General features: G+C 43.3%; 2 protein-coding genes across 4 annotated transcripts in view; one reads left to right on the top strand and one right to left on the bottom strand.

Moving 5' to 3' along the window:
* nlk2 (nemo-like kinase, type 2) overlaps positions 1-16321 on the top strand; it is an 86311-nt gene extending 69990 nt beyond the window's left edge. The window contains exon 11 of the mRNA XM_085915695.1: positions 15131-16321. Coding sequence (XP_085771821.1) covers positions 15131-15137 — 7 coding nt within the window. The 3' untranslated portion in view covers positions 15138-16321. The remainder of the gene's footprint in view (positions 1-15130) is intronic.
* LOC147054856 (Na(+)/H(+) exchange regulatory cofactor NHE-RF4-like) overlaps positions 1-16562 on the bottom strand; it is a 57291-nt gene that overhangs the window by 23967 nt on the left and 16762 nt on the right. For 2 of the 3 annotated variants that reach the window (XM_085915702.1, XM_085915700.1), the window contains exons 6-7: positions 11323-11394; positions 916-1048 (exon numbers count right to left, since the gene is read on the bottom strand). In XM_085915702.1, the coding sequence (XP_085771828.1) occupies positions 916-1048; positions 11323-11394 (205 nt within the window). The remainder of the gene's footprint in view (positions 1-915; positions 1049-11322; positions 11395-16562) is intronic. The other variant, XM_085915701.1, reaches the window with a different exon arrangement.

Below are 16562 nucleotides of genomic sequence, written 5' to 3'. Positions count from 1 at the left end.
CCTCTTTCCTGTTCTCTTCCGGAAGATGGTATTTGCCGCTAGTAACTTGTGCTCTATGAGGAAGGCAGTGAGGTAGGTGCTGTAGCAGTTGGTAGAGTCATGGTAGGGGAAGGGTGTGTCCCCTGGTCCTAACCTTGCATTGAAGTCCCCAAGGATTGCCAGGAGGTTGTGCGCTGGGATGTTACGGACCGCTCTTACAAGGTCCTCAAAGAACATCTGCACCATGTCAGATGGCACCACATTGGTGGGTTAGTACACGACTATGATTGTTGTTAGTGGGTTGCTGGGCCTCGTTCGTCCACGCAGATGCAGAGATGAACGTGCATCTCGCGACTGCGATACAGTATCCAGCCGGTCATCAGTGTGTACTCTCCTGTGTTCTTGCACCCTCAGGATCTCCACACCCTGTTCCTCAGCACAGTGTGCAAGTTCTATTCACCTTGCCTCTTCTCTCGCTGTGCATGCGTTGAAGGTTCCCATAATAAATGGTCTCTGACAGCGCATGAGTGCATTGGATGGGGTGCTGTGTGGCTTTGTGGGGGCACTGCAGGGGTCTTGGTAGTGGAGAGGCTGTGTACCAGCAGGAGGCTTACTCACTCAGCTCCTCTTTTCACCCCAACTAGGAGGGCGAGCAGGTGACAGTAGCTAAAGGGAGAGAGTAGCAAGCAGGAGCAACATGTAACATGCAACATGTGCTAACTACAAGCACTTTTACGCAATACCGCACTGACGCATCACAAGCGCACACAGAGATTTGATGGTTTGTTGTTTTCATGTTTGTTTATGGTATTTATATAGTTTTTGCAACTATGAACTATGACAGAACAGTTCCATCAGCATTACAGACCACTAAAGTGCAGTAGGTGATTCGTGGTCACTGTTAGGGATGATTATTGATATATTTTGTGCTGGTACCTTCCACAGAGCTCAGGGTCATCCCCAGGCCACAGTACTGGCACCGGTTGATGTGACACAGTCTGGGCCGACAACAAGGGCCTCCCTTGTATGCTGTCGCCAGCGTCTCTAGGTCCACACCTGAAGAAACTGCCTACATTGAACACAGACAATTGAACATGTCAAGAAAGTATGCATAGCAAACAAGGAAACTGTCAGGAGAAACCTCTGGCACATACTCTACCTAACACCCAACCGTCACAATATGTGAAATCAGCATGCAAATATACACTTTTGGTTCTGTTGTTTATAAAAGGTGTTAGGGTTTATAAACTATCTTGATCGTATGATTATGTTGGGATGTAGACTAGAATGATGAACTTTGTTTGAACCTTTCACCTTCCCGTCTACTCTGAACAGTTTAACCATTCAGTTGTTGAAGCTCTCCAGGTGGTGTTGAGGCGTCCTTGTTTTGCTCCACTAGGATTTATGTCCACGGCCTCGTGGAGCGATAAACTGGGACCCTCCCAAGTGGTTAATCATTTGCTGAGGTGCCCACCACACATGTCAAATGTCACCCCCACCTTGGCTGACTCTCACCCCCACCCTTCTTCTCTCAATAAAGACTCTCTTGCATGACTTCAACGGCAGACTTTGTTCGGACATTGCTGTATCTACAGTAACGAACAAATTCTCCACTTGCAAGTGTTCAAAGGGCATACTGTCTCCCGTGTGGTTCTTGCAAAATAAGTTAGAGTTTGAACATCTCTAACATTTTGGTGCCGTGACCCGAATCCAACATACCCACTGCTGATCGACGGAGGACGACGTGCTGCATTGTCGACAAGCCAGTGTCCATTAGGAGGACCTGGTAAAGAAAAGACCTGGCAAGAAAATTCTTCGCTGGGCCAGCATCTTAGGTCTGCCTTCGTCGGACAACAGTGGATTGACGGGATCCGGCAGTGCAACGAACCAGGGGACAAGTAAGTTAAAGCCCTAAGTGTAAACGCGTAAAAAGTTAAAGGTGCACAAGATATACGGCTTTGGTTTGTCCGAGCTATGAAGTTTACGGTTTGGTTTGTCCGAGCTATGAGATACGGCTTTGGTTTGTCCGAGCTATGAAGTTTACGGTTTGGTTTGTCCAGGCTAAGAAACAGCTGGGGTTTTAGCCCCAGGGGAAGGAGCAGGCTAAGAAAAGTCAGAGCTTCTTTTTCTTAATTGAAGAAGGGCGTAGATTCTTTTTTTTGGTCTGTTTTTCCAAGCTGTTTGCATGAAAGTTGTGTGGTTGAGAGTGTGAATGGTAAAAAAACAAAACAAAAACAAAACAGTACTAGCAAAAACCAACGGTAATAACACAGGCTAGTAATTTTGTTGAAGGGTAAATTTAATCCTGCATTGAGGATCCTCAAAAAAGAAAAACAAAAAATTGAAAAAAAAATTTGGAAAAAAAAAAGTTAAAAAGCGCTAAGTTGTGTGGTTGAGTGTGTGACTGGTAGGATAATTCGACTAAGAGGCAATTTTGTTGAAGGGTCAATTTAATCCTACATTGAGGATCCTCAAAAAAGTAAAACAAAAAAAAATTGAAAAAAAAGTGGAAAAATCTAAAAATACCAAGTTAAGATGGGAAATAAAAACGGTAAATCTCTAGCTCTTGAAGGTGATGAGAAGTCCATTCCATTAACATTTGAAAAAGAATTTAGGGTGCATAATGGCATCCCATTCAATGATGCAGCTGAGAGTGCTTATCAGCAACAGCTAAAATATGCGCTCCTCAATGGTTCCCCACCTGAATTAGACAACAGGGTGCGGAAACACTTGGTGGAAGCACACACTGCTTGTGTTACAACAACCATGCAGTGGGCCAGAGACGCTGGCAAAGTGATCAAGAAAGGCAAAAGGTCCGATGTATTTCATCTAGATGATGATAATCATGTAGATGAAGATGCAACAGTCTTCTTCCAAAGTTCCCAATGGGGCAGAGGAAGAGGTCAAGGCCAACAAGGTCGCAGGCCGCCATATGGTTCAAAACCCCCACCAGATTCTGACAACTGTTGGAACTGTGGGAGACGAGGACACTTTGCAAGAGTGTGTCGTTATGCAAAACGAGACCAATCAAATTCTGACAACTGTTGGAACTGTGGGAAACGAGGACACTTTGCAAGAGAGTGTCGTCATGCAAAACAAGACCAATCAAAGGGTGGAGGGAGGGGCAGAGGAAAAGCCAAATTTTCAGCAAAACGGGCTTCCTCCTCTTTGACCTCTCATGCTCCTACCTTTGGTTTAAAAACATTTTTTTAGGTTATTAGAACTCCTGTACATACAATGAAATCATGACAATGCTGATTGTATGCCCGGCAAATGACAAGGGGTCAAATTATGTGTGCACACTGAAGTTAAAATTTGCAAATCAAGTGGTAAAGTAATACAACTTGTTTCTAAAAGATAAATAGAAAAATTAGAATGTGCTGTCCTCGCGTGCGTGGGTGGGACCAGCTTCATGATCGACCACAAGAAATGGCCAGCTTGTGACGAATCATTGTTGCCAGGTCCCCTCCCCTCGCACCGAGAGCTGTGCACGTGTGTGCATATTTGTTAAACTGATAAAATTGGCTAAACCTGTGTACAAAAGAAATTTGTTAGACTGTGGTCTATCCAATTTGCACCGCAAAACAGGAACAATTTTGAAGAATTAAATAAATAAATAAATAAATAAATAAATAAATAAGAGAAGAAAAGAAAGAAATCTGTTTGTAGACAGAAAACTGGTTTACACTAGTGCTCATTAGTGTCTCACCCTGATGACAAATTCGACAGACAGAGAAAACATGTTTTCTAGAATTGGATGAAGCAAAATTGTGGATTGTACACATTGCAAAACTGAATTTGAAAAAAAAAAAAAAAAAAAATCTGATTAATTTGCAAGCTGTGTTTTTTTTTTTAGTGTTGAGTTTTTTTTTGGTTTTTTTTTGGACTGGTGAATTGTTCTATTGGACACATTAGGATAGGGATTGTGTTGTGAATGGTATATGAATGTTGTTTGGAGGACTTGGATAGCTTGAGACCAATGTGTTGAAAAGACTCCTCTTTGGTGACTGTGTGTGAGATGCAAATGAGCAGGGACGAATGATTTCCTGAATGAAAGGAAGGTATTGGTTGAATGGTTGAAGTTGTTGGAGACTACTATGGGAAATTGGTAGAGCAGCTTGGACAAAAGAGTGCTTTTATGCAAGTTAAATGCTAAGAAAACAAAAACAAAAAACCCAAAGAAAAAGTTGTTGCTAATTACTAACGAAGTTATGAGGAAGTGGTGTGGGTGTTTAGAAGGGCACGCGCTTATGCGCTTCCCTGGCTCATCAACATTTGTTTGACTGTTCAAAGGAACCATTTGCTACAGGACTTAACGTCCAAATCTAACCGGGATCAGAGAATCTCCTTCTAAACCAGGAGGCAATAAATGGCCCCTGTCGTAAATGATCTTTTGTCAGGAGGGATTATTAGGAAGTGCTCAGATTCTCCTTGCAACACTCCTATTTTTCCAGTCCAAAAGGCCAACAAGATTGATTGGCGAGTGATACAAGATTTACGAGCAGTAAATGAGGCAATACAAACAAGAGCACCTAATGTGCCTGATCCGCACACACTTCTGAACACTTTGAAACCATACCAGAAGTTTTTCACAGTGATTGATCTTAGCAATGCATTTTTCTCAGTGCCAATCCACCCAGACTCACAGTTTTGGTTTGCGTTTACCTTTAAAAGACAAAGTTATACGTACACCAGATTGCCGCAGGGATTTGCTGATAGTCCAACTATTTTCACTCAAGCTATCATGGCATGTTTGGCTGATTTTCAAATTTCAAACAAAAGCCAACTTCTAGTTTATGTAGATGATCTCTTGATAGCCTCTGTAACTGAAGCTGCTTGCAAGGAAGACTCCTTAGCTTTGTTACACTATCTCTGTAAAGCAGGGAATAAAGTAAGCAAAAATAAACTACAATGGGTCAAACAGGAAGTGAACTATTTAGGTCACACGTTGTCAGCTGCTGGAAGACAGATACAAAAAAACAGAAAACAAATCATTGGTGGATACAGATAATATCCACCGCATCAATGACAAACCTGTTTTACCAAAATCACTTTTTAAGGCAGCAGCAATTGCGACACATGGGTCTTGCCATGTGTCGACAGGAGGGATGAGGTCAATTAACTACCTTTGGTTTAGATTCTTACTTAAAATTTTTTTTTTGTAAAGCATGTCCTGTTTGTGTGAAACATAATCCTCAAGAGAACATGAGACCTAAGAGAGGCTCATTTCCAAAACCGTCTTACCCATTCCAAATCATGCACATAGATTTTATTGAACTCACACAAAGTGGACCTCACAAATACTGCCTAGTGATGATTGATGCATTTTCCAAATGGGTTGAAATAGTTCCATCTAAATGAGTAGATGCCTTAACAGTGGCACTCATCCAGTGCAGGCCTGGTTGAACGAGCAAACGCTACTATCAAAAGCAGGTTGAAAAAATGCATGGAATCAACAGGCAGAGCCTGGCCAGAGTGCCTAGACTTGGTGAAACTCTATATGAGAATCACCCCCAATTCAGAAGGGCTAACGCCTTTTGAAATCATCCATGAGAGACCATATAGACAACCCGTGTTCACTCCAGATTTGCAAAAACCAGATGAAGAACAGACCTTGGCAGATTACATGATCAGAACGCTTAAAATGAAAGATGCGTTAAATGCAAATTTACTGCCGCCTAGTCTTCTTTCCCCACAGGTTGACAACCTCATTAAGCCAGGAGACTGGGTCTACATCAAGGTCATCAAAAGAAAGAACTGGGCCAGCCCGCGGTGGGAGGGACCATTCCAAGTCTTGCTGACTACCCCCACTGCAGTAAAGAATGCTGAACGGCCCAGCTGGATTCACCTCAGCCACTGCAAGTTGCAGAGAGTGCTGGACCCCTCATTCGGAGTGGTGGGTGTTAGAGATGTTCCGACTCTAACTTATTGTGCAAGAACCACACGAGACAGTATGCCCTTTTGAACACTTGCACGTGGAGAACTTGTTCGTCATTGTAGATACAACAATGTCCGAACAAATTCTGCAAGTGGAGAGTTTGTTCGTTGCTGTAGACACAGCAATGTCCGAACAAAGTCTGCCGTTGCATTCATGCAAGACAGTATTTATTGAGAGAAGAAGGGTGGGGGTGACAATTTACATGTGTGGTGGCCAAGGTGGGGGTGAAACACCTGGCCTCTGATCACATCATAGCGGGGGATGTTTTACGATGTTGAGTGGACAGAACAACTTTGATTGCGTCTTCTACAATTGGTCAATCAGTGCAAAGGATCTTAGCACTTTGTTCTACTCCTTTGTTAAGACAGGACAAGCTTAGGTTAATTATTACTGATTACATTCCAACATAATATGATCAACCTAATCTATTCAACCCTAACATATCCCTCCTGTTTATCATATGATGTTGTCAAGAAAAACAATTTAAAAAACAAAAACAAAAAAAACAACAAAAACACAGAAACAGCGTATCATTGCACCCATCACTTGCGAAGCATTTTCGATGGCCAAATCATTAAGTGTCTGTAAGACATGTACGGCTAAACAGCATCATTGCAATCTACGTATATCAATTTTAGTGTGTGAGTGAAAAACCTGCGGCAAGATGTTATAATGCAGGAAAAGTCTCACACGGTCCCTCTGCCTTAGGCGACCAGAATGTTACCAATAACAACAGTCAAGACAAAAATTGCTCGTGATTGTTCAGCCGTCGGGGGCTTGGCACGCCCACTGTTGGAGGGTGAGCACAATTCTCACCCCCTCTGCAGCACTGCTTCGTCGGGGGAGAACCTGGAAGTGTCTGCCGTGTGGTTGTCGTCTTCAGTCTTCAGTGGCCAGGGTAGACTACCTGGCCACCAAGGGGGAAGAGGATTATTCTGCCTCTATTTGAATTGGGGGCGGGGACGCTGTCGATGGTGGATCTGCTTCCTTGCTGGAACCGTCGTGTTGCAGTCATCAAGTCCAGAACCATCCCCAGACAGGATCATGAGAGTCAAAGGTCACAACAGTCCTGCGTCGACGTGCAGAAGAGTTGCGTGCTGTCGTCAGCTGATGATGTTGTATCCTGTAGGTGTGGTCTGTCACCCACACTGGTGCACACACTTGTCCAGTTGGCGGGCAGCATCGGACAACCACTTGAAATGGCTCTCTCATCCTGACACTTAGCAGTGACATCCAAAGCTCCCATCCAGTGTCCTCCTGGAGAGCAGTCGTCGTTGATGCATTTGTGGGTCTTGTTTCCTTGGATGTAACATGTATAGTTCACTTCAGCTGGTCTCTCTGTGTAGGCCACTTGCGGCAACGTTCGTCCTTTAACAGTTGCGTTGACATTAATCCAAAAGAGTTTGATCACAGGTTCTTTTCTGTGAGTCCAATAAAATCCATGTGCATGATTTGGAATGGGTAAGATGGTTTTGGAAATGAGCCTCTCTTAGGTCTCATGTTTCCTTGTGGATTGTTTTACACAAACAGGACATGCTTTACAAAAAAAATTAAGTAAGCATCTGAACCAAAGGTAGTGAATTGACCATTTTTTATTTATTTTTTTTAAGTAAGCATCTGAACCAAAGGTAGTGAATTGACCTTTTTTTTTTTTTTTTTTTTAAATTTATACTACCATTCACACTCTCAATCACACAACTTTCATGCAAACACCTGGGAAAAACAGACCAAAAAAAGAATCTATGCCCTTCTTCAATTAAGAAAAAGCTCTGTTATTTTTATTTTTTTAGCCTGTTCCTTCCCCTGGGGCAAGAACCCCAGCTGTTTCTTAGCTCGGACAAACCAAAGCCGTATCTCATAGCTCGGATAAACCAAACCGTAAACTTCATAGCTCGGACAAACCAAAGCCGTATCTCATAGCTCGGACAAACCAAAGCCGTATCTCATAGCTCGGACAAACCAGAGCCGTATCTCATAGCTCGGACAAACCAAAGCCGTATCTCATAGCTCGGACAAACCAAAGCCGTATCTCATAGCTCGGACAAACCACAGCCGTATCTCATAGCTCGGACAAACCAAAGCCGTATCTCATAGCTCGGACAAACCAAAGCCGTATCTCATAGCTCGGACAAACCAGAGCCGTATCTCATAGCTCGGACAAACCAAAGCCGTATCTTTCTTTTTTTTTTTTTTTTTTCTTTTTTTTTTTTTTTTCTTTTTTTTCTTTCAACCCCTTTCACAACAACACAATCACACAATTTTTAGGGCTTTAACTTACTTGTCCCCTGGTTCGTTGCACTGCCGGATTCCGTCAATCCACTGTTGTTCGACGAAGGCAGACCTTAGATGCTGGCCCAGCGAAGAATTTACTTGCCAGGTCTTTTCTTTACCAGGTCCTCCTAATGGACGCTGGCTTGTCGACAATGCAGCATGTCGTCCTCCGTCGATCAGCAGTGGGTATGTTGGATCCGGGTCACGGCACCAAAATGTTAGAGATGTTCCGACTCTAACTTATTGTGCAAGAACCACACGAGACAGTATGCCCTTTTGAACACTTGCACGTGGAGAACTTGTTCGTCATTGTAGATACAACAATGTCCGAACAAATTCTGCAAGTGGAGAGTTTGTTCGTTGCTGTAGACACAGCAATGTCCGAACAAAGTCTGCCGTTGCATTCATGCAAGACAGTATTTATTGAGAGAAGAAGGGTGGGGGTGACAATTTACATGTGTGGTGGCCAAGGTGGGGGTGAAACACCTGGCCTCTGATCACATCATAGCGGGGGATGTTTTACGATGTTGAGTGGACAGAACAACTTTGATTGCGTCTTCTACAATTGGTCAATCAGTGCAAAGGATCTTAGCACTTTGTTCTACTCCTTTGTTAAGACAGGACAATCTTAGGTTAATTATTACTGATTACATTCCAACATAATATGATCAACCTAATCTATTCAACCCTAACAGTGGGGAAGTTCCGACTTCAAAGGAGTTTCATCGCTTAGGGTGGAACGTCTCAACGTTGGTGAAGAATTCAGCGATCCCCACTCCGCTAGGCGAGGAGATGTCCCGGTGTCTCTGCCATCCTAGTAGCAACGGAATTCCATATGCCAGGTGGATTCTATGCTGTGCTGTGGTTGGAGTGTGCTATGGTTTGTGGGCTCATCTGAATGGACCAATGGACAGTGTCATTCGTGGAGGAAGATGGTCACATGATGAGAATTTCGGGGACTGGTCATGGGACCACAGAGGCCCATACGGGGCCTACGCTTGGTGCCGGTGTGTGGGGTTCACTGTGAGAGCTCACACACAGGAGGAATGCTATGTGGGTGTTCCAAACTCCCCCCCTTCCTCCACAAAAGTTTACCTGGAGGCCAGAACAATGACTGTCACTGAAGCAAATGCATGGCCTTTGTGGGAGGGATTTGGATTTCAACACCATGCTGTCACAGTCAGTGATGCTACCCCTACCGCCCTGGACTCACAGAAAAGAACCCGTGATCAGCTTTTCTGGACAAATCTCAATGTGACTGTTAAAGGACGAACATTGCCGCAAGTGGCCTACACAGAGAGACCAGCTGGAGTGAACTACACATGCTACATCCAAGGAAACGAGACCCACAAATGCATCAACGACGACTGCTCTCCAGGAGGAAACTGGATGGGAGCTTTGGACATCACCGCTGAGTGTCAGGATAAGAGAGCCATTTCAAGTGGTGAGGGATCTCCCACCGATATGGCTGCGCCATCTAACGGGACCTACTTCATACAGAATGGCTGGTGGCTTTGTGGTCACAAGGTTTATCCGATGCTGCCCGCCAACTGGACAGGAGTGTGTGCTCCAGTGTGGGTGACAGACCACACTTACAGGATAGAACATCATCAGCTGACGACAGCACACAACTCTTCTGGACGTCGACGCAGGGCGGTTGCAACCTTTGACCCTCATGACTCTGTCTGGGGTGCGAACGTGCCAGATGATCATAAAATATGGTCCGTCTGAGACAAAGTTGTTCATGCGCTTTTTCCTTGGATCGGAGTTGGAAAACAAGCACTCTACATCGAGACACTGAACTATTGTTTCCAATCGTTTGTGAATCTCTCGCTGCAGGTCAATGATGGTCAAAACTGAGAGATTCAGGCTATTAGGCTAATGGTCTTACAAAACAGGATGGTTCTGGACTTGATGACTGCAGCGCAAGGTGGTGTGTGCCACATTATTGGGACCTCCTGTTGCACATACATACCAGGAGAAAATGACACGCACATCAACGACGCCATGAATTCACTGAAGAACTTACAGCAGGACATGTCAAAAGACAAAGTCCCACACCAATGGGATTTCTTTTCGTGGCTATTCTCTGGCAACTGGTGGCAACTGCTGTTGAAATTTGTGGCTCCTGTGCTTTTTGTGCTTGTGTTGATGTGCTTATTTACGACTTGTGTTATCCCGTGTTTGAAGTCTGCTGTATCAAGATTTTTGTCTTCTACCATAGCACAAGTGCAAATACAACATATCAGACATGTCAAATGTGATGACTATGACGGCTGAACAAACGCAAGCAGTTTTTGTCTTGACTGTTGTTATTGATAACATTATGGTCGCCTAAGGCAGAGGGACCGTGTGAGACTTTTCCTGCATTATAACATCTTGCCGCAGGTTTTTCACTCACACACTAAAATTGATCTATGTAGATTGCGTAGATGATGTTTAGCCGAGCATGTTTTACAGAAACTTAATGATTTGACCATCGAAAATGCTTCGCAAGTGATGGGTACAATGATGTGCTGTTTCTGTGTTTTTATTTTATTGTTGTTTTTCTTCATTATATTTTCTTACTTATGTTTTATTGATCGGGGTGAGCATAATCATATGATAAACAGGAGGGATATGTTAGGGTTTATAAACTATCTTGATCGTATGATTATGTTGGGATGTAGACTAGAATGATGAACTTTGTTTGAACCTTTTACCTTCCCGTCTACTCTGAACAGTTTAACCATTCAGTTGTTGAAGCTCTCCAGGTGGTGTGGAGGCGTCCTTGTTTTGCTCCACTAGGATTTATGTCCACGGCCTCGTGGAGCGATAAACTGGGACCCTCCCAAGTGGTTAATCATTTGCTGAGGTGCCCACCACACATGTCAAATGTCACCCCCACCTTGGCTGACTCTCACCCCCACCCTTCTTCTCTCAATAAAGACTTTCTTGCATGACTTCAACGGCAGACTTTGTTCGGACATTGCTGTATCTACAGTAACGAACAAATTCTCCACTTGCAAGTGTTCAAAGGGCATACTGTCTCCCGTGTGGTTCTTGCAAAATAAGTTAGAGTTAGAACATCTCTAACAAAAGGGATTTAGTCTGACCCATCTTATAACAACTGTAAAAATGTGAATTTCTGATACCTGCTCATAGTCATCTCTTCTTAGCACCAGAAGAAACAAATGTTGGCCGCATGACTGGATCTTCCTTGCCACCTGTCAGATAATTTGCAGTGTGACACTTTGGCGAGGAGATGTTATACATACAAATTAGTAGTATGGAATTCATTTGAAATTTGTTGTGGTTGCAGTTTGCTGGGCTGTCAAAATACACAGCATCATGCAGTATGTTTTTGGCTCCAAAAAGTCTTTCAACCTAATCAGAATTTTGTGACTGAGGATCGGGTTCAAACTAGTATCAAGGGCAGTTCATTTTTTTCTGTAAGACTTTGGGGAGAAGAAAGCTTAGATGTAAAGCGAAAGAATGCAAACATGAACTTCATGGTATCTTTGACAAAGCAGAAGAAATAACGTGTTTTGATAAGAACCATTAGTATACTGGAGAGTAGACCCTTTATGTGATATCACTTTTGGGGTCTCTACAGGTACATGTCAAAACATTTGAATACATCCATTTATTTCAATAATTTGTTTCAAAAAGTGAAAGAAATTTGTGTTATATTAATTCTCCATGCTCAAAGTGAAACATTTAAACATGCATTTTCTATACCGCTTGTCCCCAAGGAGTCCCTTTGTTTAAATTTGAATGATTATGGCAGAAACATGCATGCATAGACACACACACATTTTGAGATAAAACATTGTGTTGAGTTGTTTTTGTCAATGCTTAAGTAAAAAAAATCATAAAACACTTCAACACAAAACTATGCAAATGTTAATGAAACAAAGAAATAATTATATATACCGTATTGGCCCGAATATAAGATGGTGTTTTTTGCATTGAAAAAAGGTGAAAAAGTGGGGGTCATCTTACATTCGTGGTCTAGACATGATACCCATTCACAACGCTAGATGGCGCCAGATATCTTCAAAGTGAATGCTGAACTTAACTCCCCAGGCCAAAGCGAACCCCTGTCATGAATAAGAAAAATAAAAATAGCGGTAGCAATTTGCATTATTTTATTGCAATGTTTTTCCTTGTTCAGATTTGTTTCAAGACTACAGTTACAGTTAGACTTTACTTTGATGGTTAATGCAGTTATTGCAATTTATTTATTTTTTCACAGTAGATTGGTTTATTTACATTTCAAAAACCAGAAGCCATTCATTTACAAATGTGATTGCACTTACATATTTAAATGTTCAGATATTAAGATGTGATGATTTCTGCATGATTTGAATGAGGCAAAATAACATGCTTTTTCTCAATATATTGTTATAATTATTTGGCGCACCCTCCTAACTGTGAGGCGGACGTGCTACCCAGTGCGCCACTGAGCCGCACAGTAGTAACAATGAAATATATATACTCACTTTGTGTCAAAGACGCACACGATCACAGCAACATACTCAATCGATACCAGCAACCTTTAACTTACCGCTGCGCACAAGTGAAAATGGGTATAATGTCTAGGGCCCGAATATAAGACGACCCCCACTTTTTCAGTCTTATTTCAATGCAAAAAACATCGTCTTATATTCGGGCTATATATATATATATATATATATATATATATATATATATATATATATATATATATATATATATATATATATATATATATTTCCTAACCCCAAATAAATTTCTGATCTTTTAGTAGGCTTTTCGAAAAATTGTCTTCATAAGTTCTACTGCACTAGCAATTAAATGTTGGCTGACTCACATATATATATATATATATATATATATATATATATATATATATATATATATATATATATATTGTTGTGCGGGGTGTTGAGCCAGGAAAGTAAAGGTGTGGAGTTTAGAGTTGGTTCTTTATTGGCAAGATCTTGGGTTGTTTAAAGATCTTTCAGCTGCATTGGTGTTGATGGATTAACAACAGGTACATTAGAGGAGCAACAACGAGATGGTCCCCAAAACAGGAATGGTTTTGCAGGTGGAGGCCATTTCAACCTCCTCCCTCTTGATCGTTTTTAACTGTTTTTCCACAAGTGTTGGCTTTAGCAAGAGTCATTATCACGACTGGAAGCATGAGGCGATTTCTTAACCCTCCTGAAGTTGCGCAGATTGTCCAACTCCTCCAGGATGACACATCCATGCGTGCTGTTGCAAGAAGATTTGATGTGTCTCCCAGTACAATCTCCAGAGCACGGAGGAGATTCCAGGAGACAGGCAGTTACTCTAGGAGAGCTGCACAGGGCCGTAGACGGTCCTCATCCCATCAGCAGGACCGATATCCGCTGCTTTGTGCAAGGAGGAACAGGTTGAGCACTGCTTGAGCCCTACAGAATGACCTTCAGCAGGCTACTGGTGTGAATGTTTTTGCCCAAACAGTCAGAAACAGACTTCACGAGGGTGGCCTCAGGGCACGGCGTCCTGTAGTGGGCCCTATGCTCACTACTCAGCACCGTGGAGCTCGATTGGCATTTGCCATAGAACACCAGAATTCGCAAGTTCGCCAATGGCGCCCTGTGCTTTTCACAGATGAAAGCAGGTTTACCCTGAGCACCTGTGATAGACGTGAAAGGGTCTGGAGAAGCCAAGGAGAGCGCTATGCTGCCTGCAACATCATTTAGCATGACCGGTTCGGTGGTGGGTCAGTAATGGTCTGGGGAGGCATTTCCATGGAGGGACGAACAAACCTCTACAGGCTAGAGAACAGCAGTCTGACTGCCATTAGGTATCGGGATGAAATCCTTGCACCCATGGTCAGACTGGTGCAGTAGGTCCTGGGTTCCTCCTGATCCACGACATTCCCAGCCTCATGTGGCAAGAGTATGCAGACAGTATCTGGAGGATGAAGGAATTGACACAATTGAATGGCCCTCAAGATCACCTGATCTAAATCCGATACAACACCTTTGGGACAGAATGTTTCAGTCCATCAGACGCCACCCGGTTGCTCGTTAGACTTTGCAGGAGCTCACTGATGCCCTTAGACAGATCTGGGAGGACATCCCACAAGACACCATCCATCGTCTCATTAGGAGCATGCCGCGACGTTGTCAAGCATGCATACAAGCATGTGGGGGCTACACAAGATATTGAAAAGAGTTTTGAATTGCAGAAATTCAATTTAGGCAAAATGGACGAGCCTGCCACATCATTTTTTCACTTTGATTTTTGGGGTGTCTATATACTGAGCCCTCTGTAGGCTGAAAACTTTTATTTCCATCAAAAGATGTGGCATCCTTTTGTTCCTAAGACATTAAACTGTCCATATCAGTATAGATATCCAACTTTTTTTCACCATTGAAATCTGATGTGTTTTCAAAGTGTTTTTGAGCAGTGTATATATATATATATACATTTAGTTAATCAGTTAATATTTAATTATGTAATGATGCATTTATTTATTTGATTCATTTAATTCCATATTTGTTTAATACAGGAAAATTAATGAATGATTTTTTTACTTCATGATGCACTTATTTAATTTTGCCATTTTTGATCCTCCATACAGTAGAGAGAAAAGCAATGACAACACATTGATAGTAATGATATCACCGACTGATTAGTACAGTACAGTGAGTGCATGATATAGATATTCGTCCTTGATGAATAATTTTGAAGCATGCGAGTGTTTTAGTTTTTTGTCACATTTTTGTGTTAAATAGGTACAAGTACATACCATAGTACATAGCAAGACTAATGAACAGCAACCTTATTTAATTTAGCAAACTCTTCATCAATTCCCTAAACGACAAGGGTGTATTGTTGAATAATGTGAGAGTTGTGGCTTCTGTTTTGACTAGACCTTTAAAGGAGCAAAATTGTAAATGGATTGCTGTTACACTTTGCTATCAGAAATTGAAGCCTGGACTTCCGTTCCGTTTGGCCCACTTCGCAGTCGAGCGTTGCCGTTTGTCTACCGTCGATCATCGGACACGTAAGTATGGCTGCGGAACAAGAGGTTTGTACTGCTTCGTGCACCAACTGCACCCTTCTGTTAGAGAGGTTGTCCCTGCTAGAGGGACGTGTCCGCCAGATAGAGCAGAATAGTGCGATAACAGTAGATGTGGCAGACACAGTCGCGGACTGTAGTTAGCCCGCTAGCCCCGTTAGCATTAGCCCCAAGCGGCTTGCTAATCGCGATGAGCCAGGTAAGACGCATAGCCGTCCAAAGTCATCTCGGTCTACTGGCCCTCGCACCTTGGTCATAGGTGACTCCATTACCCGAAATATCACGCTTAAAAATCCAGCCACGGTAATGTGTATTCCTAGGGGCAGAGCACCCGACATAGAAGCTAATCTTAGGGAGCTGACTCGCAATAGGACTAGTCAACAGCGTAGTTCCAACAACACTAGCTATTCTAAAATAGTGATACACGTCGGCGCCAATGATGTTAGGATGAGGCAATCTGAGATCACAAAGAGAAACATAGCGAGGACTTGTGATCTCGCCAGAAAGATGAGTCGGCATCGAGTATTTGTCTCTGGCCCCCTGCCTGGGAGAGGCTCTGATGAGAGGTTTAGTAGATTAGTCTCCCTTAATCGATGGATGGCTGGGTTCTGTAAAAAGCAGGGACTGTATTTCATAGATAACTGGTCCTCCTTCTGGGGCCGCCCCGACCTGCTGAGGAAGGACGGCCTTCATCCTAACCGTGAAGGCGCCTTCACTCTTTCTAGAAATATAGATTACTGTTTGAGCCACTCATGACAGGTCACCTTAGAGCAGGCCGGAGCACAGGTGACTAGACCACCTGTCAGGATGGGTTTGGAGTCAGTTAAGTTAAAGTTAACTAGCGCTAGGCTAGACTTCCAGCATGCACATAGCTCCGACTAGAGCGTCACAGTTTGAATAGTGCTACAGTACACATGAACACACTTTCTACTGAGGTGGCAGACAAATCCAAACGCTCCACCCCGACCGGTATAGCTGATGATATGGTGCCTGTTTCAGATAATATTACGTGTGTACCAAATATTTACTATCAAATTCCTCCGTGAGTCGTCACCTTATCGTGGTGGAGGGGTTTGCGTGCCCCTATGATCCTAGGAGCCATGTTGTCTGGGGCTTCATGCCCCTGGTAGGGTCACCCATGGCAGAAGGGTCCTAGGTGAGGGGCCAGACAAAGCACGGCTCAGAAGACCCCTGATGATGATTACAATAAATGGATGTCGTTTTCCCTCGCCCGGACGCGGGTCACCGGGGCCCCTCTCTGGAGCCAGGCCTGGAGGTGGGGCTCGAAGGCGAGCGCCTGGTGGCCGGGCCTTCACTCATGGGGTCCGGTCGGGC

The sequence above is a fragment of the Syngnathus leptorhynchus genome, chromosome 7, assembly GCF_054491065.1.
Source record: "Syngnathus leptorhynchus isolate UIUO chromosome 7, UIUO_Slep, whole genome shotgun sequence".
In the NCBI taxonomy this organism is placed as follows: Eukaryota; Metazoa; Chordata; class Actinopteri; order Syngnathiformes; family Syngnathidae; genus Syngnathus; species Syngnathus leptorhynchus.
This window is presented reverse-complemented; position numbering and strand designations above follow the sequence as displayed.